Source organism: Scardinius erythrophthalmus (assembly GCF_964197995.2).
Source record: "Scardinius erythrophthalmus genome assembly, chromosome: 5".
NCBI classification, from domain to species: domain Eukaryota; kingdom Metazoa; phylum Chordata; class Actinopteri; order Cypriniformes; family Leuciscidae; genus Scardinius; species Scardinius erythrophthalmus.
This window is the reverse complement of record NC_138225.1, coordinates 10,541,102-10,569,073: the sequence shown is the minus strand read 5'-3', so window position 1 is coordinate 10,569,073 and position 27,972 is coordinate 10,541,102. Positions and strand designations below refer to the sequence as shown.

The following is a 27,972-nucleotide window of genomic DNA, read 5'->3' as shown; positions in this document are numbered from 1 at the left end:
AGGATTTTATTGAAATAAATAAATAAATATTAATTTATTTACTTGTTTAAAAGGACTTTGATTTTGAAGCTTTATTTTGGGACATTCTCGTTATCGTCACATCTCACACACTCCCGACTGGTGTGTCCCTAGTCCTAAAGCTGTTGCACGAGGTACAAGTTCAAAACTTTATAATTCCATTAAATGTGAACGTGCAATGATTAATGCATTGCACAGATAGCAGCATTACAAGAAGTAATTGATATATGCATATTTCTTGTGCCAGGACTTTCATTTATTGCCTCTTCCCTGCTGTAGCGAGTCCTTGACTGTTAAACAGTTACAAGGTACGTTGAGAGAGAGAGAGAGAGAGAGAGAGAGACCTTTGTCACAATGTCATGACTGAGATACCAACACACAGACACACGTTTTATACTGTGTTTGCATACGACGACTTAAATTGATATTAAAAACATCTCGGGTTATTCCAGCAACCAGCAACAATGTTGTGCAAATATAAGGACAAAATCCATCTCTGTATGTTCATACTGCTGTTTCTTCAGCTGTTACCCAGGACTGCAGGTAAGCTCCTCATTCATGTAGTTACTGTAGTAATAATCAAGTGTTGTTACTATTGTTAGGCTTTGAAGAAACATGTTATTCTGTCTTCTTGGGAATGCAATGCCAAATTTGTGGAGCAATTGCAGCAATGTGTCTCTGCTTGATTCGCAGCTCAGTCATGTGCCAGAAGCTGTGGACAGAAGTTTAACACATGCTCCTGTCACACAACATGTGAATCTCTGAAGGAGTGCTGTACAGATTATAAACAGTTTTGCCTTGACATCGAACCACACTCCGGATCTCTGCTGGGAGGCACAGACTTTAAAATGCTCAACATTACGTTTGAGCAGAACATTAACCTCACTTGCAGGTAAGACAGCCACGGATTTGTTAATGTTCTCTGAAGCCACAAACCAACTGTTCATGAACACTGCAGATATTCTTACAAGTTTAATCTGTCATAACACAGTTTCATCCAAAAATCAATTACTTTGTTCTATGAAACACACAAAGACACATGCAAAGACAACACACTTCTTAGTTTCTAAATATTCCCAATGCATATGATATGATAGCTTTGAGTGAAGGACAAAATACTGAAATTTCAGAATGAATGGATACAAAGCTCATATGGTTGCAGAACTTGTGCAGAGTACTTTTATGAGACTTTAAATGGGATTTTGCATCCATTTTAAAGCTCCAGCTCCAGTTCAATACATGGAAAAGAGTGATCAGTTCAAACAAACAAAAAATCTGATTTTGTGTTGCACAGTTTGGAAAGTGCATATATATATATATATATATATATATACATATACATATACAGGGTTATTATAATTACCTGAAACTGAAACCATAAAATACATTTTCATTACTTGAAATAAAATGTGAAAAAAATAAACTTATTTTATTTCAGCTGCCAAGGCAATATTTCTTACCCTGATGTACTAAAATAACTAAAACTGAAATAAAAACTATATAGACATATTATAAAAATGTCTAAAACATACAACAAAATTACTAAAATATTAACTTTAAATGAAACCGGAAAATATAAAAACAAATTTAAAATATTAATAAACTATAATAGTATCTCACTGATACTAAAATAACACTGATTTAATATATAAGTCATATTATATAGTTTTATACTACAGGGCCGTTGAATGCTTGAATCTGATTGGTTGACGAACGTTCTAAGGTGTGCATTATTTTCAGGGAAACGCACAGCTAAAGTAGTTCCAGGCAGGTCTTGACCGCATTACAGTTCCATATCACTTCGCGTAGTTAACGGTAATAACGGAAAATAGGATACAATTCATAACAAGAAAAAAACATTTAGCCGCATGAGCTTGATCTGGAATTTTCAATGTCTAGCTTCACAATCAATGGAAACATGCAGTTTAATTTGAACAAATAAAGTATATTCCTATCTATAATCAATAGAAAATTAAACTGAATATAGGCTAAATAAATGGATAATCCTGCAGCACGGATTATTATTGCAGATAATATAACAAATAAATAATTATTGATAGGCCTACTTGTTAAAAGGGCTTTGTGTTTCATTTATTTGGCTAGTCTGTCATCTGTCAATAATAGGGAAAAAAAAAAGAATGAATTCGAATTAATTAAAAGGAATTGAATTAATAAATAAATAATAATATTGACGCACATGCTTTTCTGTCTCATTATTGCAACATCTCTCTCTCTAATAACTGCATTAATAACTGGGGACACACTTTAAGGCCGGTTATGAATGTAATTTGATACGTATGACTGATCATGCCCAAACGCGTGTTCAGCGCGTTCAGTCTGTGTTCAGAGTCGGTGTTTAAAATCTGCTGCAGTCGATGAAAACAGTCAGAGAATGTGTCAGCTAGTCGTGTGTCCCCAGCATTAGTCTGCTATCAGTGGCTCAAACCTCCGTTACTAACTCTAAAATGACGTTTTGGAATTAGCAACGGAGGCATTGGTTTAGATGCGTAAGAAATTAGTCCTACATACAAGAGCGTTTTAATGACAAAAACTTTACAAACGTCTTGAAATACATAATCTGAACAATGTTTCGAGGTGTGGTAACTGTAGTATAAGCGGAATAATTGACTTCAGGCCGTTGAATTATTAGAAAAATAATGCACACCCGAGGTGAACGGCCACTCCGCTTCGCGTCGTGACCGCATTACCACCTCGGGTGTGCATTATTTTTCTAATAATTCAACGGCCTGTCGTCAATTATTCCTTACATATACTTGCTATGAATGAGCAATGTTAACGCACAGTGTTCAGCAATCATGATGTTCTGACATTAAGGAAGTTTTGGCTGAAGGTTGTTCCAAAATTCCAAATGTATTTAGTCTTGATTTTGTTCCTCCCAAATCCTCAAGAGCAAACTAATTAAAAATGGTTATTTGGCTGAATGAGATAAGATGGACGTGTTCTCATGTTACCGCCACCGTAGGGTGAATTGCTGTTTTGTATTCTTCAGTGGCTCTGATAAAAGCGCATACTAAATTAACATCTGTTAGTCAATCAGATACGATCAGTGCTGTAAATACAGTGCAGTGTTAAACAGAGTATGCTTGACAGGTTCAACTCTGAGATTTTGACGGAGGGCTATGTGGATGAGAGCGGTGTGGGTCACTGTATCTCTCCGCTGCTCTACGAGTCGGGCTGGGTCCCTTTCGAGGTGTCCACAGATGGAGTCAGCTATGACAGGGCGGGGAGGTGGCTCTCAGGTGACGAACCCATTTCATAGTACACTGCACACTAAGGTTTGTGGGAATGTCAATCAAAATGGACCTAATTTGCACATTCCTAATACACATTTAAATGCGTGCTGTGCTGTTTCGAAAGTATTGTGACATTATGTGTTAACCTAGTGGACATTCATTTCTAGAACATTCCTTTAGTGTTGTTCTTAGCTGATATCAGTTACCGTATGATCCCGAGGTTTATTGCATAATGTACTGATTAGAATAATCAGTAATCCGACCTCCTGAGGCATTTGACATTAAGTCAAGTTCATTGGAATATATTTGTCTTAATGTAGCAGTGCTGCTTTTAATGCTTAGATTGATTGATTAGTCCATCACAGTAAACTGGGTCCTGCTCACAAGATTATTCTGGGCAATGCCACACAGTGGCAGTACTACGGCACAACAGGAGTCAGCGGGGATTTAAAGATGGTATGGAACACATCTAGAATAAATGCAGAGAAAGTCAACATCGAGCTGTGGGGTTACAATGAGACCGGTGAGTAGATCATGAGTATCTATCTATCACTATTGTTCTGATTTTCTGTCTATTGTTATATCTATCTATCTATCTATCTATCTATCTATCTATCTATCTATCTATCTATCTATCTATCTAGCTATCTAGCTATCTATCTAGCTATCTAGCTATCTATCTAGCTATCTATCTAGCTATCTGTCTGACTGTTGATCTACCTATTGATTTTTCTAACTTTCTATCTGTCATTCTATCACTCTGTATATCATTCTATCTATTGTTCTATCCTTCTGTCACTACTGTTTTGTCTTTGTCTATCATTCTATTGTTATATTTATCCTATCTATTCATACTATCTATTGTTCTGTCAGTTCTATCGTTCTATCTATCCTTCCAGCCATCTTTCTGTAGCTCTGTCTGTCTGTGAGTCTATCTATCATTTTATCAATTGATCTATCTATAGGAGATAGATTTATTAGGATTAACTAACATTATTATTATTATGATAAACTAACAGGAGAAGCATATTCTGCTAACTGGGAGGCAGAGTGGAAGTATCTGTACACTGTGGGCAGAGATGTTCCCAACAGCGGAGTTTTCAGTTTCACCCCACTGATCGCACAAAAACCATACTCCCTCTGGGACCTAGGGAGCATGCGGGTCAGCCCCAGCTCTAAACAAGACGGAGCCCGGTAAGAACCTTTAGCAGTTCATATAAGTATTTGTATTACAGATTTTTACAATCGCTAATACATATAATGCATATAATAATAATAATAATACATAAAATAATACATTCAGAGAAACTGCTAATTTTGCAATTGTTTAAAACAGTTTTTGATGCTTAACATTTTTTTTGGAAACAATGATTCCATTCAAACTTCAAACATTTATAATAAAAATAAGAATTGTTTCCTGAGCAGAAAATCAGCTTATTAGAATGATTTCTGAAGGATCATGTAACTCTGAAGACTGGAGTAATGATGCTGAAAATTCAGCTTTGCATCACAGGAATAAATTACATTTGAACATATATTCAAATAGAAAACAGTTCTTTAATTTGGAATAATATTTTACAGTGTTACTGTTTTTACTGTATTTTTGATTAAATAAATGCAGCCTTGGTGAGCATTAGATACTTATTTAAATGTTTTTATTTAGTTTTTTTTAAGGTAATTGTTTTATGAGTGAAAAAGGGTTGGATGGGTCACAACCTTTGCTAGGTTTTTTTTTTTCTTTCTTTTTGGAAGAATGGATTGATTTAAGACATGTATGCGTGAGTGTTTTGGTAGTGCTCGTGCATTTTGAATGTAAAATTAACTGCTTTCCAAGATTGGAAATGGGTGAAATGGAGAAATGGGTCCTGGCACTTGTAAAAAAACTGTTCACAGCATTTTATTTAAGCATTTCCTTATTTGATTAATAATGGGGACAATAATATCATAATTTATTTGTGATGTGTACATACAGAAAAGTGAATGGTTCCAGTGAATAAAGACATACTTGTTTTGTACAGAGATGTTAACGCCCTGTGGAGTGGGGCGCATGCGGTCGCCTGGCATCTAGAGGAGGCGTTCAGGAAGGACTCTGCAGGCTGGGCCCTGGAAAAGTGCATTAATTGGGATAAAGAAGAGAAAGCAGTGCCCAACTTCCTTACGGAGATCACTGACTGCCCCTGCACACTGGCTCAGGCTCGTGCTGACACCGGCAGATTTCATGTGAGTCCAGAGAAAAAACTTTATCTGATATTAAAGGGATAGTTCACCCAAAAATGAAAATTAGCCCATGATTTACTCACCCTCAAGCCATCCTAGGTGTATATGACATTCTTCTTTCAGATGATTACAATCAAAGTTGTATTAAAAAATGTCCTGGCTCTTCCAAGCTTTATAAGGCAGTGAATGGCCAGTTTCTGTTTTGAAGTCCATAAAAGTGCATCCATCCATGATAAAGGTGTTTGACGGCTTTGGGGGGTTAATAAAGTCCTTCTGAAGCAAAGCGATGCGTTCGTGTAAAAAAAAATATCCTTATTTAAAACTTTATCGACTAAAATAACTAGCTTCCGGCAGACGGCCGTACGCAAGTCGACCTTCGCCAAAAGAGCAATACTTGACGAAGTATGACGTAGGATGTAGGAGTAGCGTAAGCTTTGACACCTCTCGCAGTTTAAACAAATAGGGATGCTCAACAAACTCAACACCTCTGACATTTCTCTTAATTTTAAATTTTAAATTTAAAAATTTAAATTTCATTGACTGGTGTTTTGGTTTCTCTATCCACTCCCGCTTTCGTCAATACATCATGCGTCAGGTCAGGGGGGGTTAATCTTTTAAAGTTTTAAAAAAGTTTTAAATACACAAATGCATCGCTTCGCTTCAGAAGGCCTTTATTAACCCCCCTGAGCCGTGTGTGGAGCACTTTAATCATGGATGGATGCACTTTTATGGACTTCAAAACAGAAACCGGCCATTCACTGCCATTATAAAGCTTGGAAGAGCCAGGACATTTTTTAATATAACTCTGATTGTATTCGTCTGAAAGAAGAATGTCATATACACTTAGGATGGCTTTAGGGTGAGTAAATTATGGGCTAATTTTCATTTATCCCTTTAAGGTTACAACACCAGCAACATTATAATTATTTGAGAATTTTGAATACTTCAATTACAAATTCAGGCCTTTGTAATCATAGATAAATGGGGTAAAATGGCTTTATTGAAATCTGCTTAATCTATATTTATTAAAGTGTCTATACTCAAGCTCCTTTTGATGAGTTGTGCGTTTATTTTTCAGACTGATTATGGCTGTGATATCGAGGCAGGTAGTATCTGCACTTACCATCCAGGTTCAGTTCACTGCGTCAGAGCCATACAGGGCAGGTAATATGACACTAATCAGAATTTTTCAATTAGTTGATTAAAGATATGGATTATATATATACACTGAACAAAATTATAAACTCAAAACTTTTGTTTTCATTTTTCATGAGCTGAACTCAAAGATCTAAGACTTTTTCTATGTACACAAAAGGCCTATTTCTCTCAAATATTGTTCACAAATCTGTCTAAATCTATGTTAGTGAGCCCTTCTCCTTTGCCGAGATAATCCATCCACCTCACAGGTGTGGCATATCAAGATGCTGATTAGACAGCATGATTATTGCACAGGTGTGCCTTAGGCTGGCCACAATAAAAGACCACTCTAAAATTGTTGATTGTGGCCTGTGGAATGTTGGTCCACTACTCTTCAATGGCTGTGCGAAGTTGCTGGATATTGGCAGGACCTGGAATACGCTGTCGAATACGCTGTCGTATACGCCGATCCAGAGCATCCTAAACATGCTCAATGAGTGACATGTCCTGTATAAGTATGCTGGCCATGCAAGAACTGGGATGTTTTCAGCTTCCAGGAATTGTGTACAGATCCTTGCAACATCCTTGGCAGGTCCTGCCAATATCCAGCAACTTCGCACAGCTATTGAAGAGGAGTGGACCAACATTCCACAGGCCACAATTAACAACCTCTTTTTTTTTTTTTTCAGGGGGGTAAAAAAATATTTTAAAACAGAAAATGCACACTATGAGGTTGCAAGTACATTCTGTAAATGTCAATATTGCCCAATATATTAATCTAATTTTAATATTATATTATATGATATCAAAGCTGCATGTGGGGAAATTACACAGTAACAGAAACACACTGTAGATAATTTGACATTCTCATTCATGTAAAAATACATTTTATTCTGTCTTATATTTAGCCTGTAGATGTATTGTTTTCTTGCAGTCCTGCGTATGGTGCCGGTCAGCAGTGTTGCTATGACAGCACTGGAGCGCAGATGCTCACGGGGGATTCTATTGGTGGCAGCACCCCTGATCGAGGGCATGACTGGGGGGTTCCGCCGTACAAGAAACCTCCTAGAGTTCCGGCATTCTCACACTGGAAGTATGATGTCATCAGTTTTTACTACTGTTGCCTGTGGTCAGACAACTGCGAATACTACTTCACCCACCGCCCGTCCAGTGACTGCAGAACATATCGTCCTCCTAGAGCAGGTAAAGAAAGAATTGTTTTATTTAGGTCTGGTTTTACAGACAGGGCTTAGATTAAGCTGGGATTAGGCCTTAGTTTAATTAGGACATTTAAGTAGCTTTTATAAACATGCCTTAGAAAAAAACATGGTCTTAAGACAAAACAATGATACTAACATATTTTTAGAAATGTCAGTGCAAGTTGCTTTTAGTTAAAACTGCTCAAACATGCATTTTAGTCTGGGACTAGGCTTAAGCCTTGTCTGTGAAATGGGGTTAATGTTGTTTTTTTTTATTATTATTAGTAGTAGTAGTAGGAGCAGTAGTAATAGTATTTACATTTTTGCCACTTTTTTGACAGTAATAGTGGAGAAATTTCAGGAAATTATAGGAAGAAGATTGCAGTTTGATCTAGAACCAGATGCAACCAAATGCAAACTTGTCAAATCTGATAGGCCACTGCTCTAAATCTTTAGATTTGTGTGCAAATGTTGGTCTTTTCCACCTTTAGCTGCTGTCCTTGGTGACCCTCACTTCATGACATTCGATGGCGTGACTTTCACCTTCAATGGGAAAGGAGAGTACAATCTGGTTCACTCTTCAGTCTATGAGCTGTCTGTGCACGGCAGGACTGAACCAATGAAATTAGAGAATGGTGAGTTCTATAATCTCCTGTATTATGGATGGATTGAATCAGACATCTTACATTGAGTCGTCCACGAAAACTGTCCTTTCAGGTACTGTGGTTAAGGCAACACGACTCTGTTCAGTGGCCATGAGGGAGAAAGACTCTGATGTCATCGAGGTGCGTCTCGGAGAGAAAAAAGATGAGCTCCAGGTCTTAATGAACCAACAGGTGCTTTCCTTTTCAGAGCAAATATGGATCGACCTTAAGGGTAAGACCAGCTTATTTATCCTCTCAAAGACAGCTTTACCTAAGCAGTTTATCAAAAGCACAAAATAGAAGAAACACCCAATCAGCATATTAGAATGATTTCATGTGGATCATAACACTAATGTAATGGCTGCTGAAAATTCAGCTTTGCCATCACAATTTGCCAGTACATTTTAAAATATATTAAAGCAGAAAACAGTTATTTGAAATTGTAATGATAATGTGTTTTTGTGAAATGAATAATTATTGTGAAATAAAAGAGCATAAAATTGGCGATTTTTAATTAGCCATCAACAATTCTAAATGGAACAAAAATGCTTCCATCTTCAAATTATTTGTAAATATATCATTTATTTATTATATCATTTATTCTACTTGAGCAGAGTGAGTAGTGAGTTTAATTGACATAATGTCTTAATGTAATCATTGACATCCACGCTTTCTGTTAATTCAAATTTTGAAGAAAAAAAAACACCTTACAGTAGATGTACAAGATGAAAAATCATAGTCTGTTATGCTTGGCAGATTAATTTTATAGGCCGTCTGTTCTCAGTAAATATTGACATGCTGCCATCTACAGTATTTGTGTTACTTGTATGTATGATGCATCTGTTTCCTCCCGGTCTATTTTAAAGTCTCTGTTGTCTGTTTTTTTCTGTCGTTCCAGGTGTTTTTGTTTTTTCCCCTAAACCCACTAATGTGACGGTGATGTTTCCATCGGGGACAGGAGTAGAGGTCAGAGCAGGTGAAGGGGTCATGACCCTTACTGTTCTACTGCCCCATGACTTGCACAACCACACGCAGGGTCTCCTCGGTACAATGAACGACGACCCTGAGGATGAATTCACCTCTAGCAATGGTCTGATCATCCCTTCCAATAGCAGTGCACAGGACATATTCTCATATTGTGCTGGCTGTGAGTAGCCATTTCATTTCACTTTAACACTACTTAACTCAATTTACCTGCCAGTATAGTCGTTGATGAATTTGCAATGATATTGATTGAAACTGAAATTACTAATTTATACTACTCGTCATCTGATGAGGCTACATGAGCTGATGAGCGCCCCTCCTCTCTTTCACACCAGTCCTGTCGGGAACCTGGCGAAGGGTGGCGGGGTGGCGCTGATAATAAGGGGGAGGATGCCATTCCGTCACACTATTTAAGAAATGCTTCATCTGTTGTAAAGCTAGTTTCCTAATTCAGAGCCATTTCATATTTATTCCGTGACTAATCCATGCATTACATGTGGCTTTCAAAATACATATGTGATGTTAAAAGCAATGTTTTGTTCTAACAAATTGAATCAAACGGTATCATAACTTTATCATATAGTAAAGTATTCCATAATAATAATAATTTCAATTTATAAAATAGTAATAATAATAATAGTAATTACAATTATAATAATAGTACAATTACAATAGTAATATATATGGAGGTTTTTTCTTTGCTTTTACAACAGTTAACCGTAGAGCTTTTTTTTGTCTGGAAACTGCAGTGAAACTTCTCTTTTGAAATGCTTCTCTTTTTTGGCAACAGATTTATAAACCATTCTCATTGCAAACATGGGAAGATCAGTCATAATGAAACATGAAGTTATTTCCAAAGTTTCAAGCTATAGTTGAAAGGTTTTTGCCCCCTAACAAAATACCATGTGTTTTTCTTCACCAGGGGCCATTACGAATGAGACTTCACTGTTTACATACGACTCAACCCAACTCCTGAATGAATATTATTATGCCCCAAAGCACGATCCGTCATTCATCCCTAACTTTTCCATGACTGAAAACCTCGAGGATCCCCTGCTGGAGCCAACGCTGAAACTATGTGCAGGAGAGGGGGCTTCCTTCTGTAAATATGATGCACTGAGCATGCGCAGTCTGCAACAAGGCAATGCCACTCTACTGTCCTACCGGAGTCATACATCCACCAAGAAAGCTCTGGAACCAGGTGAGTGGGAACACAAGGAACCGATTCTGAAGAAGCTTCCAATTCAAACTATTTTGATTTTTGCAGGAATGTTAATAACACGGATGAGCCGTGTTTAAAGCTGCTTTAACATAACCGATAAACCCACTCATCAATTATGTATTCATGCATCAGTTATTTCTACATTAAGTTGCTATGTTGCTTGGCACTATAAAGTTGATAGTTAATGAAATGCCCAATCAAGCATAGATAATAGATCTATTATTCATTTTTATTATCTACAGTATTGCTAATTAATATTATTAATATTGTATTTTATTTATTTGCATAAAGCCTGACAAAACCTCAGTACAATTGCTGTAACTACAGCCTTTTGTGGCTAATTGCTAAATTATACAACATGCAGGGATTTTGATAAATATTTATTTAAGTAAAAAAATGTATTGATTCATTATTATTATTATTCGTCGTAGTAGTAGTATATACTTATTAATATTATATATATGTATATATACTGTGTGTGTATATATATATATATATATATATATATATATATATATATATATATATATATATATATATATATATATATATTATTATTATTATTATATTTTTATTATTTTTTATTATTTTTTTCGCTTAAAGCCATGGTAAAATTACTGCCTTTTGTGGGTAATTGCTTAATTTTAAAACACTGGCATTTTGCAATTTTTTTTAGTTAATTTGACTTTTTCTATTGTTTATTATTGTTGTTATTATTATTTATTAGTAGTAGTAATAATAATAATAACAGTAGTAGTAGTAGTAGTAGTATTGTAATTAGTATTATTAGTATTTTTCTATACTGATTAATGTAAATAATATTATTCTTATTTTATGTGCATTAAGCCTAACCTAACAGGGTAAAATTGCTGTAACTAAAGCCTTTTATAGCTAATTGCTTAATTTTACAACAGGCATTTTGCTGAATTATTACTATACTTTTGCTGAATTATTTTATTTCATTTTAAAATCATTTTGCTTAATTATTTAATTTTATTCATGATTATCTTCTAAAAGGTGTTTACTGTGGTCACCTGAAATTTGTATTAGTGCTATTTTTTTTAAAACATGCTCATAGAAGTCTTGTCATTTGTTATGCATTTATCTTTTGTTACGAGGTTAAAGACCAATGGCAGCATTATATGGCGATGTCACAATTACATTTAGCTGTTCATTGAACTTCAGTTGCGAATTAAAATAAAGCAGCACACTATTAAACATGTGACACCTGACCATTGCTCAGTTATAAAGCATTAGAGACCTGTACATGATCTGACTATTATCTGTATAATATATTTTTATGATTTTTGTAATGGCTGTGACTTTGTGATCTCAGTGCAATCCTGTGGTTGGCTGTCACCACCTAACAACGGTCAGAAGGAAGGAACCTTGTACCTGGAGCGGGCAACAGTCACGTTCTCGTGTAACCATGGATACCGTCTCTATGGGTCCCAGGAACGCACCTGTCAAGGGGACGGCGTGTGGTCTGGACAAGATACGCACTGTGTGGCTGGTAGGTCAAAGCGGACAACGGGAAATAAAAATGATGTCATCATTTACTCACCCACAAGTCGTTCCAAACCACTAGATGGCAGTGTTTCCCTTTACAAAGTTCACATCCTTGCGTGGTAATTCTTTGAAGGCTGTAGCAGATGATTCTAGCTTTTAGTTTTTCCTCCTTACTCCATTACGGGCGATCTTAGACATCTCACTGAAACAATTGCTGTCCAATCTTTGGATATACTACCATTCAAAAGTTTGGGGACTGTAAGAGCCTTTGAAAGAAGTCTTTTATGCTCACCAAGGCTGAAAAATACAGTAAAAAACGTAATATTGTGAAATATTATTACAATTGCAAAATAATAATGTATTCTATTTTAAATGTAATTTATTCCTGTGATGGCAATGCGGAATTTTCCAGTCTTCAGTGTCACATGATCCTTCAGAAATCATTCTAACATGCTGTTTTTGCTCAGATAACATTTCTAACCATTATCAATGTTGAAAATAGTTCAGCATTTCGCATCAAAACAGCATTTATTTAAAATAGAAAGCTTTTGTAAGAGTATAAATGTCTTTATGGTCACCTTTGATCAATTGAATGCATCCTTGCTGAATAAAAGTATTCATTTCTTTAAAAATGGTCTTACTGACCCCAAACTTTTGAACGGTAGCGTATACCCAGTGTCTCATCCCTCCACAGTCTTTTTAGGTCTCTAAAGAGACGTCTCTCTTCAGACGGACCGGTCCATTGATCCGTCAGTCATGCAGACAGACAGACAGAGAGCGCAGCGGTCATACTGACCTACCTGGATGTACTTACGCTTGTTAACTTTTGACCCGTCTGTCTCATTAGAGCGGAACGGCATACTTCCTCTCGATATGCATCTACAGGATGGATCTGTTTAGAATCGGATCTGGACTCTCTCCATCAAACACATGAATGGTTTATCTGCTCCACAGCTGTTGAGAATTCATCCCCCGCTGGCTCTCTGGCCTTTCTGGGGGTTCGTTGGATAACTAAGGAGGCAAAACAAAGCAACAACCCGCTTTATAAAACACATCAGGCCTGCGATCCAAATAATCTTGCACTCAATTTACTTAATGCACACTATTGAAAACATGTTTGGTAATTCAAATTGGGGGGGGAAATTCGCATAAACAAAAAAAAAATGTGGTACTAATGGCGTACAGCCAATGCTTTGAAGCTTGTAGTTTGCCAAACTTGATATTGGTCAATGTTTGCCGTTTATTTGCTGGTAGTAAAAGTACATTGCATACAAGTACACTTTCTAAATCAATAACGCAGCCGTTATCTGCTTTATTGATTTATGATCGCCGAGTTTATTATCAGCTTGATAATCATATTTGTGAACTCTGAAACTCTCAGATAAAGGGCTTTCATTACTTTACGGTTTGTGTGGCGCTCTTTTATTACTGCAGGCCATCGTTCGCCAGCTGAACAGATCATTATTTATAATCAGGAAATGTTCTAGATATATGTGCGCTCACAGACAGGGCACCGCTCTCACACTGCTGCGGTCAGGCAGGACGGTAATGCACGCAGGGTTTTATCAAACTTTTGGCACTGACACTGAATATAACAGGTTATTTAGGGCTGTTTTTGTCAGTCCCACATGTCTCACTTTCCCTGTCTGTTTCTCATTTTTACCTGTGTCTTCTTGCTAGCTGTCTCTCTCTTCTTTACCTATCTTCTCATTACATGTCTTTCTCTTCTCTTCAACTGTCTCTCTTTGTACCTACATCTCTCTCTTTCTCTCTCCTCTTTACCTGTCTTTCTATTCTTTACCTATCTATTCCTTCTGTAAGTGTCTTTTATTCCTGGTTACCTGTCTCATTCTCTATTTCTTCTTGTATTTCTCTCATCTTTAACTGTCTCTTTTCTCTTGTCTCGCTGACTTTCTACTTGTTTCTCTCTCTCCCTACCTGTCTCTCCTTCCTTTGTACCAGTTAATTCTCACTACATCTCTCTTTTTACTTGTCCTCCACTCTATTTTCCTATCTGCTTTTCCTTTTTTCCTGTCTTACTCTCATTTCCCTTTCTCTCTACAAGTCTCTCTCTTATACCTTTCTTTCTCTTTTCTTTCTCCTCTTAATCTTTTTCTCCTTTCTATCTGTCTCCCTAAATGTCTCTCTCTCCTTTTGTCTATTTCTCCCAGTCCCAACCTGTCTCTCTTTCATCGTCATCTCTCTCCCTACTGTCTCTACCGTCTCTCTGTCCTATTCACATCTTGCTTTCCTCTTTACCGGTCTCTCTTCTTTGCCGATGCCTCCTCTCTTTTTTTGACTCGTCTTCACATCTTCTTTACCTGTCTCTCTCTCCTTTACCTCTCTTTTTCTCCTTACAAGTCTCTCTCCCTCTACCTTTCTTTCTTCTTTAACTGTCTTTCTCGTCATCATTTTCTCCTTTCTGTCTCTCTCCCTTAATGTCTCTCTCCTTTTTTATGTCTATCTCTCCCTACCTATCTTTTTTCTATCCTATCTTCATCTCTCCCCCAACCATCTCTACCATCTTTCGGTTCGTTTTACACGTCTTGCTCTCCTCTTTACCTGTCTCTCTTCTTTTCTGGTGTCTCCTCTTTGTATATCTGTAATTCTTCTTTACCTGTCTCATTCTCTCTATTCCTGTCTGTCTTTCTCTCCTCTTTAACAGTCTCTCTTTTCTTTTCACCTGTCTCTCTAATTCCCTACTAGTCTCTCCTTCCTTTGTACCAGTTCATTCTCCCTACCTTTGTCTCTCTTCTTTAACTGTCTTCCTCTACCTATATGTTTTTCTCCGTTGTATCTCTCTCTCTAACTCTTTTTTGTGTCTCTTTTCATCTTAACCTTTCTCTCTCCCTACCATCTCTACCATCTTTCTGTTCTTTTTAACATGTCTTGCTCTCCTCTTTACATGTCTTTCATTCCTCTTCACCTATCTCATTCTCTTTATTCTTACCTGTCTTTTTCTCCTCTTTAACCGTCTCTTTTCTCTTCTCTGACAGCCCTCCTCTATCTCTTCCATTTATCTCTCTCCTTACCTGTCTCTTCTTCAGTTGTACCCGTTTTGTTCTCCCTCTTTTTCTGTCTTTCCCTTTCTCTGACCATCTCACATTCCTCTTTATCCATTTATCCCTACCTGTCTCTCTTTATTCGGTAACATTTTATTTCAATGGTCCACTTTAGACATTCTAATTGTTTGTGTGTGTGTGTGTGTGTGTGTGTGTGTGTGTGTGTGTGTGTGTGTGTGTGTGTGTGTGTGTGTGTTTGTGTGTGTGTGTGTGTGTGTGTGTGTGTGTGTGTGTGTGTGTGTGTGTGTGTGAGAGAGAGAGAAAGAGAGAGAGAGAGAGAGATAACAATTTTTGATTTTAAATAAAAGCTTCTAATTTGGCAAAAAATGTTGGTTATATATCAATGTTATTTTTTACTAAATAAAAAAATAAATAAGAAATATTACTATTGTAATATTTAACTGTTAACTAATTTTTTATTATTATTTATTTAAAGTCCGCGTGAACCGGAAGTTGCAAACTACTTTTCTCCAGTGTTGTGACGTATTTCCCAGTGAAACGGAATATTGAACAGAGGGCAGGGTTTTACTCCTCCTCTCCATCTCTGCTCATAGCAGACTAACGGTTTGAGGGGAGTGGTTAAGCGTTTCCCAAACCAAGCCGTCAAACCTACGTCATCAGGGAAGGTCCTCCAATGCAGAGGGGAGGGGGTGTGGATTGACTTGCATGGATGAATTGTTCACCACAAAACGATCAATTTAGGCAAACAAAGTAAGTAAGGTTAATTTTGATTTCATGTGGACTTTAAAAAGCTGCAGTCCGTAACTTTTTTGGGTTAAAAATTATCCATTTTGGAGCAAGTAACCAGCCAGTGTTCAAAACTCTCTGCTTGCCGTAGCTCGATTCAAAATGGTAAGCTTGTAATAATGTTTTTAATTCCAGAGGTACTGGTAGATTTCCACGGGAAATTCGAGCATATCTTTGCGTCAGTACGTCACATCTGTACACATAAAGGTGTCTCGGCTAGTAGGCTATATTGCGTGCGAGGATGTTGGAGGTGGAGATTTATAGCCTTTTCTCACAGCACTTGATATGCAGTAGGCTAATTAAACTTATCAATTTGATGGCGGATCCAGAAAGGTTCAAACGACAATCACCAGTAGACCAACTGGAGATTCACCCGTTGTAAAACGCAAAAGACTTCGGACTTCGGAGTCGCTACAGAAAAAAAGAGACTGTACCCGGGCCCATTCGAAAACAAGGATAAATATCGGAAAGGCATTAAATGTAGTCACACAATGTTGATGTTGTTAACATTTACAATTTGAGAACAAAGTATAATTTGCACGGTTTGACGTGATATGATGAGTGATCGTTAGATTTAATCAGCGCGATTTACTGCAATGTTTTTTTCCCTCAGTTGGTCAGAACAAAAGTGGATGTTACTTGTTCAGACGATATTTTCCGGTGAAAATTCTTATGTTGGTCATAAATCCAAAAAGTAGAATCTGTGATTGCGAATGACAGTATCCACACCGGCGCGGTGACTGACAGCCGCACATTGTCCGCGCTGTGCCGTGCCGGGGCACAACCCACGTAAAGTTGATAATTCCGCGAATAACTGCAATTGCAGATTTCGAACAGAGATGGCGACAAAGAGGAAAAACTGCACACTGCAGCTTTGTGAAAAATAATATAATAACTGCATTTTATTTTACAGTACAACTGTAAAATTGCAATACTAATATTTATGGCTGTCTTAATCTCATTTTCAAATGTAAGACCATCCAACTTTTAATTTGTCAGAAAACCACAGAGTTTCTCTTTTGTTGATAGCAGCCTGTTTATAAGAGCTTGTCATTACATATGTGGAAAGATGGTTGCCGCATGTTGCGTTCCTGAATGTGCATTATAAGCAACCCAAACTCAGAGCAGATGCAGAGATGAAGTTCTTTTCTCCAAGTGTGAGCGTGTATTATCAGCTACTGACAGTTTGGTGGGTGTTTTTATGTATGAAAGTAATTTTTCAGTTGTCAAAAGGGATTCAGACAGATCCGCTCTAGTTAACGTGAAAGCACGTACTACAGATACACTACATCTTTTCATTCCTATGATATGGTCGTATCTGTTGCTCTTGAGCACGTCTGTAGTCATTATCTTTGTTTTGAAGGTCGGCCATCCCAGGCTGGTGCTCTTAAGAGCTGACATGTGTCATAGTGTCTTGGTGATCGAGGGGGTCAGGACTCCACCTTCACTTGAATTGATAGTCCCACTAAACCTCTGTTTATTCCCATGTTCCATGACAATGTGGGGTCTCAGTGATCTTTTCCTGCTTATCTGTCCCTCTACTTTCCCTCTCTCGCTCTCTCCTTCTCTTTCTTTTGTTCTGGCTGATAAAGGTTGACATCCTAGCCCACATCCCTGTCAAGCATGTCAGCGGCGCTGGGATCAAAGAGCTGCCCCGTCCTGTAATTGACTTCCCATTACAGCGCTCTGAACCCCCAGCAAATAACCCTCAACAGTTGGTTATTTGCATGCGTTCCAGTACAGTTCAAATTCAGAGGAGAAAAAAGCAGGAAAGTGAGGGTGAAATGAAGGAAGTGAAAGGGCAGGTTGACCAAAAGGACAATCGTGTGGTTTTGTGTCGGGCTGCAACTAACTAATTATTTCGATAACCAATATTTACTCAATCATTAAGTATTAAGCAGCAATAAATCTTTTCACTGAAAATACATTGATAATAATAAGAAATGTTTCTTGAGCAGAAAATCAGCAAATTAGAATGATTTCTGAAGGAACATGTGACACTGAAGATTGGAGTAATGATGCTGAAAATTTAGCTTTGACATCCCAAGAATAAATTATATTTTAAAATATATTCAAATAGAAAATACTTTATATTGTAAAAAATTGATTCCAAACTTTTGACCAGTAATGTGTGTATATATAGTATTTTTTTCCCCAAAAAATATTGTTTTTGTTACACTCCACTTGATTGACATGCATGCAGGCACTTTGAATTATTTTGAAAAATGCTCACATTATAACCATAATATTTTATTTAGTGTTTTTTTTTCTCTCCATAGGATTGCATTGTTCCTTGATAGACTTGACTAATCTGTAATTAAATTTGTTTATTATTGTCATTTTGATTAACAACTTTATTGATTGGATGTAGCAGCTGTAATTAATATCGCTGTTTTGTTGGGCCCGACCGCATCTGGACTGTGTGTATATAAATGTGCGTCACTGTACTGCAGATGTCCCGAGTCTCAACATATGGCACTGATGCTGCACCGCTTTGTCAAATTACACTGGTCATAACTCTCTATACGTCAAGAGGCACAAGATGGGAGGAAGGGGGCTACGGGGAAGGAAAGAAGTCGATTAGGGAGAGCAGTGAAAGTGAAAAAGAAATCATTTCTCCAAGTTCCAAGAGCAGAGAGAGATATATATTTATAGAGGACACTCACGTATGAGTGCACAACCCAGTGAGACAGTCACAGGCCCACAAGGACGCGGAACGGCACGCCGGGAGGGGGCATAAAGAATGACAGACACAGTCGCCAGTGAAAATGCGTTGTGACAGATTGAACTCAGCAGCAGAGAGAGGAGGAGGAATATGATGCAGAATAAAACTGACAGTGCGAGTTTAGCCGCTAACTTGCTCTTTTTCTTGTTCCCAAGGGAATGTGTCATCAGCATCGGTCCAATTCACCTGCAGCCCTCTAGTGCGTTTGAAGGGGGCTAGAAAAGCAGTCAATGCAGCAAAGACAGTGCTGTAGACATTAAAGAGCCAGCAGCAGCTGTACGTTTTAAATGCAGAGTATAATTAGTTGTGCTTGTAAGGACAAACATCATTATTATTGCTCATACTACTATTATTAAAAGGAGTTTGTTCTTCATTTATCTGCAACTTATCACATCTTGTGTGATTACAGATACACATCTTACAGATACACTGTTGTTCAAAAGTTTGGGACCAGTTCGATTTTAAAAGAAGGCTCTTATGTTCACCCAGGCTGCATTTATTTGTTAAAAAAGATATGATCACAATTTAAAATATTTCTATTTTCTATTTGAATATATTTTAAAATATGATGGCAAAGCTTTAAACAATGTAATAGTAGTAGATCTACCAGTAGTTGATCTGTTAGTGTATGCATGATACTGTACAATTATTTTTCTAAGGCATCAGTCCTAGAAAAGTAAAAAAAAAAAAAAAAAAAAACACACACATATATATATATATATATATATGTAAGCACATTTAAAAATCAAAATGTTGTAGAGACTTGGCTATTTTGACTTACAGTAGTTCAGTTAGCAACCACTCAGATCACCCTTGCAACCACTCACAACATCTTAGCAACACCCTAGCAACCACTTAGAACACCCTAACAATGCCACAGCAACAATCTAGGATCTGAGACCTGGCTTGCACAGTGGGATTGGCTCTGACCAACTTATGTTCTTTTGCATACAAACACATTTATCCTGTGGTCATTTGGCAGAAAGAGTTATGCCCCACAAATGGGCAATATTAATGGGAAACTTCAAGAAGGACATCTCAGGACATCAGAGTGTGTGTGTGTGTGTGTGTGTGTGTGTGTGTGTGTGTGTGTGTGTGTGTGTGTGTGTGTGTGTGTGTGTGTGTGTGTGTGTGTGTGTGTGTGTGTGTGTGTGTGTGTGTGTGTGTGTGTGTGTGTGTGTGTGTGTGTGTGTGTGTGTGTGTGTGTGTGTGTGTGTGTGTATTTGTCCTTCATCGTGTTTTCAATCATTAGTAGTCTTCTCCAGTGTCGAAACAACATGCCAAATGAACCTGGATAAAATTCTCAAATTGTTTAACCAAACATGTCTTCAGCCATGCTTGACATGTCAGGAATTTAACCTGAGGCTAAAGGAAGTTTGTGGTTCTAATAAAGAACACAGTTTAATTTGCATTGGAAAGCTTCACTGATTATTTAACTTTATCAACAGAAGAACACTCAACTGGATGAAATGCAAAGCCGGTTTAGACACTGCATGCAGCTGCTCTATTAGAGTTTTAGTATTCCAGTTACTTTGGATAAAAGTGTCTGCAAAAATAAATGAAATGTACTGAATGCAAATGTAGTGTAATCTTGCACACTAATATTGTACAGGGAATAGCCTAGACATCATTTCAGCTTGGCAAACAAAGTCCTGCAGAAAAAAATTGTTTTAATTGTTTGTAATATTCATAATTTGATATTTCCACAATGCTCGACTGTTCCACTGTTAAAATAAGCAGAATCATGTTCACATTTATTTAGTCCTATATAATCCCTACAAAAAAGTACTGCGGAAGTATTAGTACTCCAAGGTACTTTAATTCACACATACATACATACAAAAAATACATATTGCTATTGTCCGAAAAGCCATGGTGTTACTTTTTTGGTACTGTTTTGTTAGTGAAGCACTGCCATCTTTTTCTTCTTCAAATTTATAACCACAATGTTTTATTATTAATTACTAACAAATGTGTAATGACATTTTTCTTTACAGATAATACGTTGGCCATTGTCCTGGGGAGTGTTGGTGCGGTGTTGGCGGTGGTTGTCATGGTGATAGCAATTGTTGTGTACACAAAGAAACAGAAGAAGTGAGTCCAAATGTGTTTCTTTTCAAGTTCATTTGTTTGCTTTAAATATGTTGAATATTAGTTGAAATTGACACCCGAGTTGGTTATGCGCCCACGACGCGACTTTTTCGGGTGTGCATTATTTTATAATAATTCGACGGACTGGAGTCAATTATTCCACTTATACTACAGTTACCACACCTCAAGACATTGTTCAGATGTTGTATTTCAAGACTTTTGTCAGGTTTTTGTTCTTAAAACGCTCTTGTGTGTAGGACTAATTTCTTACGCATCTCATCCTACGCCTCTGTTGCTAATTCCAAAATGTATTTTTAGAGCTGGTAACGGAGGCTTCAGCCACTGATAGCAGACTAATGCAGTTATTAGAGAGAGAGAGAGATTGATAGATAGAGAAAGAGAGAAATTAAGCCTATGTGAATTACCTGAGTGTATACTTCTCTCAACAATGTTCGGCAGCAGCGTTTCTACTAATAAGTTTACTAGTAATAGTAAACTTAGTTTACTAGTTTACTGCTTTAAGAACAGCGCCATTATTACCTCACTAGTGAGAAATGTTGTGTAGCTTTTAAGTAGGTAAACTATTTTACTGGTAAAAAATCAATCAGTAAAGCAGCGCTGACAACATGTTTCTGTGCGAGTGTGTGACTGTACTGTATGTGTGTGCGTTTGAGTGGAGAAAGAGCGGGAGAAAGAGAGTAGGCCTATGTGCTTTCCGTATAATAAAACGAGACTTTGTGTCAAAAACATGAAAATAATTTGTCATTTTTATCCTATTGTTTAATTTATTTTCTTGGTCAGTATCGTTGTGGGTTTTGGTTCTTTTGCTGTTGAAGTCTGTAAGAACCGTTTGAAATGACTGAAATCATTTGGCGAGCGATATGGAACTGTAATGCGGTGTTTCCCTGAAAATAATTGCAGACCTTAGAATGTTCGTCAACCAATCAGATTCAAGCATTTAGCAGCCCTGTAGTATAAGCTGTTTTAAGGAATGCTCGTTTAATACTATATAGAATGCGGAAAACAGGGCGTCAAAAGAGCAGCATGTCCAAAATACACCCATGACCTACTACTGCCGAGATTCTGGAGTTCGCATTTGATGGACACTTTACTATCCCATGAAACCTTGGGAGGAGAGTTGTGAATGCAGTGAAGTGACATAACTGGTAAGCCATATAACAGTGACAACACGGCAGATGTATTACATCCGAATTTCATTCACACTACCCATATTCATATATATATATATATATATATATATATATATATATATATATATATATATATATATATATATATATATATATATATATATGCAGGTATATGTGTTACAGGCACATTACTAATTCTAGTTTTTCTGCCGTCATGCTAGTACACTTCAAATAAGCTTTCAACGGCCTCTCTTCCTCTCTGCCCCCCACTGTAGTAATTTCCCCCCATCCTTTCTCCTCTTTCGCCCGGTTGTAAAGCCTCTAGCTTTCAGTTAGATCATGTCTAGAGTTTCAGCCATGGGGGGTAATATGTCTCACCTGCCCCTCATAAAACCCATCCCTCTTTCATCCTGTGGGGGAAGGTAATCAGAGAGTGCCGGAGTCAAAGGTGCACACCTGTAGTGAGAGAGAGAGAGAGAGAGAGAGAGAGAGAGGGATGTACCGCTGCTCTATATCCTTACAGATACTCTGATAAAACTCAAGGGTGTGACGCCACAGTCACAGACCCCTATATTTGTGGTTATACAGGTAAGCAGGGCCTCTCTTTCTCTCCTTATATGCAGGTATATGTGTTACAGGCACATTACTAATTCTAGTTTTTCTTTCGTCATGCTAGTACACTTTAAATAAGCTTTCAAATATGTAAACTCTTCACCCAAGACAAAATAGCTCTGCTTCAAAACCTAGTGAGTTCCCACGCTAACAGCACTCTTCACAACTCACAATTGATTCCAGTAGAGTTTGTCACAGCGTTGCGTAAATAACATAAAATGTTATACAGTCACGTATATAAAAACTCAATTGTTTTTATTCGTTTTATAAACGCCTTATTCTGCAGATAGACTAATAAGAGCTATCTTAGAAAAAAATATGATGTGTTGATGGTGTCTATGCTTTCTAGGTAGATGAATTTATAGGTTTTGGAACAGTGCAACTGTTTGTTTGTGTTATAGGTTTTGTTATACTAGAAAAACATTTTAAACCAAAATTCCGAAGTCTGTATACTTTTATCTAATAGACACACAAAGGAGTAAAAAGAGTTTTCTTGTTTTCTGGAACAAATATTTAAACATTCTTAAAACAAGATGAAGCATAAATATATATAAAATAAGAACTGTTTTCTGAGAATATATCTTAAGTTCATTTTACTTATCCCATTAGAAAACCTTTTTTTAAGAATAAACTTTATCATATTTCAATAGATTTATACAATAAAAAAGAATCATGTAAAAAAAAATATATAACTATAATATAAAATGTTTTCTTTGAAAACAAGTCGGAATCTCTTATGCAATTCAGATTTATGCAATTTTTTATTTTATTTTTAAGGATGGATTAAGATTAAGGTCCCTCTTTATATTAAGTGTCTTTATCTAAACTACTATCTACTTGTGTCTACAGAAAATAATTATGTATTTACATGCAGGTATTTATAAAATATAAAACATGGATTTAGGCTACACAATTGTGTCACTGCAGTGTTTCCCATACATTGATTTATTTGTGGCGGCCCGCCACAAATATATTTTTGTGCCACAAAAATATTTAAGTGCTTCCCATTCATTACTGTGGACTGTGATGGCCCGAAAATATATTTAAACTTCTCATAATAACATATAGGGGGCCCTATTTTAACGATCTGAAACGCAAGTATCAAGCGCGAAACGCAAGTAACTTTGTGGGCGGGTCTTGGGCACTGTTGCTATTATACCGGCGGGATAAATGACTCTTGCGCCCGACGCAAATCTAAAATGGGTTGGTCTGAAGTAGCTTCATTATTCATGGGTGTGGTTTGGGCGTAACGCGACATCTCACATTCCCTTTAAGAGCAGGCGCGCTTGTTCCATGGCGGATTGCTATTATAACGGCGGATTTGCCATGCGCATGCCAGGAGTGGTTCACAGCCGAGGAGACCGACGTTCTCGTCAGGGCCTTAAAGACTGAGAAGTGACATGGTATGGGGATGGGAGAAACCCACCCAAATTAGCTTCGGTTAAACAGGCGTATAATAATTTGGGTAAATGTGTAAGCTAGATTTATACTTATTTTTTCACATCTTCATGGACACAACAATGATTTCCCTCGTGTGTTGATATTGTTCCTTGTAATAATGTATGGTTTTCTAAAAATGAGAACTGCTGCGTCTGTGTGTAGATGAGATAAGCAAAGTGCATGCGCGTTGTGCATTGATTATGGCCAAGCATGCGCCCTTAAAATAGCATATGAATAACATGCGCAACGCGCCACTGACTTTAGACTAGGTTTTTCCTAGTCAGTGGCGGAATTGTTTTCTAAACCTGCAAAATAGCACCAGGGAACGTTTGCGCCGGAACACGCCTCCTCTTTGCGCTGAACCGCCCCTGGGAGCGCAAATTCATTTCCTAATTTACTGACGTGCGTTTGTGGAGGGAAAAGTCCGCTGTGCGTGGGTGCAAAATAGGAATGATACATGCGTCGGTGTACGAAGTCAATTGCGCTGGGTGCAAGATAGGGCCCAAAAGGTCTTTAATGTTTTGAATCATTGCTGTCAAACAAACTAAAATTGAAAGCGTGATAAGGCTTTCTGTCCTTATAAAATCACAAAAGACTGTCTTTTGCGCTGCGCAAATAGAAGTGCGCACTTCGCTCACCCGATCAACACGTAATCAGCTCGCGTCTCATTTCACAGTGAATGAATGCAGTGAACTCCGTCTGTGCATGAGCTGAGTTTAGCGTGCTTTTGGAAACGGAACAGGCATTATTTTCACATTTGCATAGTTGAAGATTACAGCATTTCACTAGATTTGTAATGAGACGTGTTTGTAAACTTGTTTTCCGCCAAAATAAAAGCTTGACTGCTGTTTTCATCAAAATAAAAGCTCACGTGTTTATCTCTTTCAAATAGGGCAAAACTAATTATGAAAGTTTCTTTTATTTTTCAGTGCATTTGTTTTACAATATATGGCTATTACTGTTGTTTGAATATTATTGTTATTATTATTATGTAGTGTAATTTAGACTGAGACACTATATCACAACTAAAAAGTTGAGTCCCCTTTACAGTTCAGGTCAATGCACATACTTTTTTCTTAATTAAATTTGCACACTGAATATGGGTTGAAGCTCTTAAAAACTAGATTGATGAATTTAGCGTAAAGCAAAATTTTCTTTTTGTAAATGCGCCCGGACCCCCCTAGAGAGACCGAGGTCCACCCACCACTGTTTCACAAAATCCTGTGGGAAACACTGCACTGCATCAAATATTTATTTAATTAATACAGTAGTAGTTAAAGACTCTTAATATAAAGTGAATCTAAGATTAAGATATTTTAAGAGGTTCCAAGATTAAGATATTTTTACCTAAAAGCAAAATTTTTGATTGATCTGTTCTTTTGTCTTCCAGCCTTTTAGTCCGACCATAGATAACTAAATTGTAAAAAGAAACAATTGTAAATGTGTCTGTTACTTCCACTTAAGTTCCCTCTTTGTGTACATGTGTATACTGTGATTGAATGTGTGTGCGTTTGTGGTGTATATGTCTGTCTTTATGTCGCCACATATGTATCTGTGTCGGCATCAGTGTGTTTCTTTTGTTCCTTCTTTCATCTGTGCGTGCACGTGTGTGTGTGTGTGTGTGTGTGTGTGTGTGTGTGTGTGTGTGTGTGTGTGTGTGTGTGTGTGTGTGTGTGTGTGTGTGTGTGTGTGTGTGTGTGTGTGTGTGTGTGTGTGTGTGTGTGTGTGTGTGTGTGTGTGTGTGTGTGTTACGTGCTTACCTGCCTCAGACTACCTGGTACTTTCCAGCGATTGGATTTCCCAGCAGGCCTCAACAGGCCTTTCTCCCTCCCACTGCAAAGTCATTAACACTGACACACACACACACACACACACACACACACACACACACCTCTAATGTGCTATTATGGTTCCTCATTCTGGTCCTATCACACATCAAAGTAAGAAGAGGGGCCCGCACAGGAGAGATGGTTATCAGTAAACACTTTTGCCCACTGAAGATTTACTGTATCTTATAATTATAAAGGCTCATGGAGTGTATGAGGCTTATAAACATTTAAGGAAATTAGTTTGAGTGGAGTTTATAGTGGTGCCAAATTCACGCTAAATACCTGAGCTACAAAAAAACGAAATACCTGAGCTACAAAAAACGAAATACCTGAGCTACGAAAAACCTGAGCTTCTCTTTACTTATAACTATTAGTTTTTCAAAAGAATTGTTTCTAAGGTGCTTTTTACACCTGGTATTAAGATGCGTTTTGGGCGATCGGATCACAAGTAGACGAGGGAGACACAATTCCCGTTATAATCCGTCACTTTTGTCCACCTTAAACCACTGTCCTGAGTTCTTCAAGGGAAGGGTACATTTATAGGCTTTTTCAGATCTTTTGATCTAATGGACGAAATAAACTCGCACAATTTACATATGAACGTGAAAGGAGATGGCCAAAAAACACATGGAGATCAGCAGCTGCCATTTCTTCTCCGATAGACGCAAGGCCACTGCGAACGTGGTGAGTGAGTGTTAGAAATCAGGAATGGTGAGATAACATTGCGCTTGGTATGTTTTTCATCTTCAAACCAAACTTGGGCCTTCTTCAGCCAACATAGTTTAAATCCTGTCTGGCTAGCGCTTCCCATAATGTTTACGCATTAGGTCAGTACTCTGAGAGTAGGTCAGTCTTTTGTGGCTGTTCGAACACATTCGACCACATGAGCGTTTACACTACAAACGGAATACGCTCTAATGCGTTTTCCACTCCCAATGGAAGTGGTCGAAAGAATGCTGTCCACTTGTGATCGGATTGACGAAAACGCTTCTAAATACCAGATGTAAACAGGGCCTAAATGGGTAAATTGGTTCTTCTGTGGTTCTTGGCAGTGTTTTAAGTTTAGTTAAAAGATTCATAAAAAGTTCATTTGTGTTTGCTCTAAAGCTATATACGTATATTCTAGTGTGTACTTCTACAGTACATTCTGACTATATAAGAGAGAATGATCTTCTTTCAAACTGGTTCTGTTAGGCCTGTGATTTATATACAAGAAAAAGATGATAGTCTTAATGAGCTCTTGGAATGCCATAAAGAAAAAGCCTTTGGGGTGTTTCTGATCATAATGGTTCGGACAGATTCAAAGAGCCAGGACTTTCTGTACACCTGTGGGTAGCCAAAGGGAGGAGACCTATGCGTGTGTGTATATGTGTGTGTGTGTAAGCGTGCAATTTTAATGCTTGTTTCTTCATGTGTTTCTAATGTATAATATAGCCATTATGATGTTTGATGATAGTTTGTACATATTAATGAATATTATACTGTCTTAATTTTTTCTTTTCAGAGAGGCGATGAAACAACAGGGCGACAGGGTGAATTATCAGCAGCATGCATCACATCTGTGATGTTCATCAAGTGTACATCCTTAAACATTTGTAAAAAGATTTTATTTTCAGTATTAGATTATGTATAAATCGTATGTTTCTAATTTAATATTCTGTTTTAACAATAATTTTTGGCCATGGATAGTAGTTTAGTTTCTTTCTTGACTGATATGTCTGCAAACATTGTAAAAAATCAGATTATCTGATCAGTGTAATGTCCTCCTATCCATCTGGTCTGTAGCGTTGACTTGTACCTCTGTTTGATGCCTTTAAGTTATCTCTAGAATTGTGTTTTCTGGCTATGAACCCCACTTGGGAGACTCCTCCACGTGAACAATAGCTCTGTTCTAAAACTTACTGAGCTGCCCGTTTTAATGCATTAGAATTGCTTTTGACACAAAGACTGTAAATTTCATCACAGGCAGCATCACAGTTAGTACAATACCAGAATATTTTGTTCAGTGAAAAAAAAAAAAAAATCCACATATGGCACAAAATATATTTTTTCTGGCAAAGATATATTTTAGATATATGCTTAATATATATCGTAACCAGTACTGCTGAAATATATTTAAATATATTTAGTA

At 37.3% G+C, this 27,972-nt stretch overlaps 1 protein-coding gene across 1 annotated transcript; it reads left to right on the top strand.

Moving 5' to 3' along the window:
• The first annotated feature begins 352 nt into the window (after positions 1 to 352).
• On the top strand, positions 353 to 27,521 carry susd2 (sushi domain containing 2). Its single transcript, XM_081365101.1, has 15 exons — positions 353 to 561; positions 712 to 910; positions 3,130 to 3,278; positions 3,628 to 3,795; positions 4,292 to 4,466; positions 5,291 to 5,492; positions 6,568 to 6,653; positions 7,561 to 7,829; positions 8,317 to 8,460; positions 8,543 to 8,701; positions 9,368 to 9,616; positions 10,376 to 10,654; positions 12,012 to 12,188; positions 20,716 to 20,812; positions 27,346 to 27,521. Exons 1-15 carry the CDS (start codon positions 483 to 485, stop codon positions 27,404 to 27,406), a joined length of 2,493 nt encoding a protein of 830 aa, XP_081221227.1. The 5' UTR covers positions 353 to 482; the 3' UTR covers positions 27,407 to 27,521.
• Positions 27,522 to 27,972: the final 451 nt, after the last annotated feature.

Coding starts and splice junctions, on each gene's coding strand:
- susd2 (XM_081365101.1), top strand. CDS start 483: ATGTTGTGCAAATATAAGGACAAAATCCATCTCTGTATGTTCATACTG. Junction 911..3,129: donor AACATTAACCTCACTTGCAG/GTAAGACAGCCA, acceptor TATGCTTGACAG/GTTCAACTCTGAGATTTTGA. Junction 3,279..3,627: donor GGCGGGGAGGTGGCTCTCAG/GTGACGAACCCA, acceptor TTGATTGATTAG/TCCATCACAGTAAACTGGGT.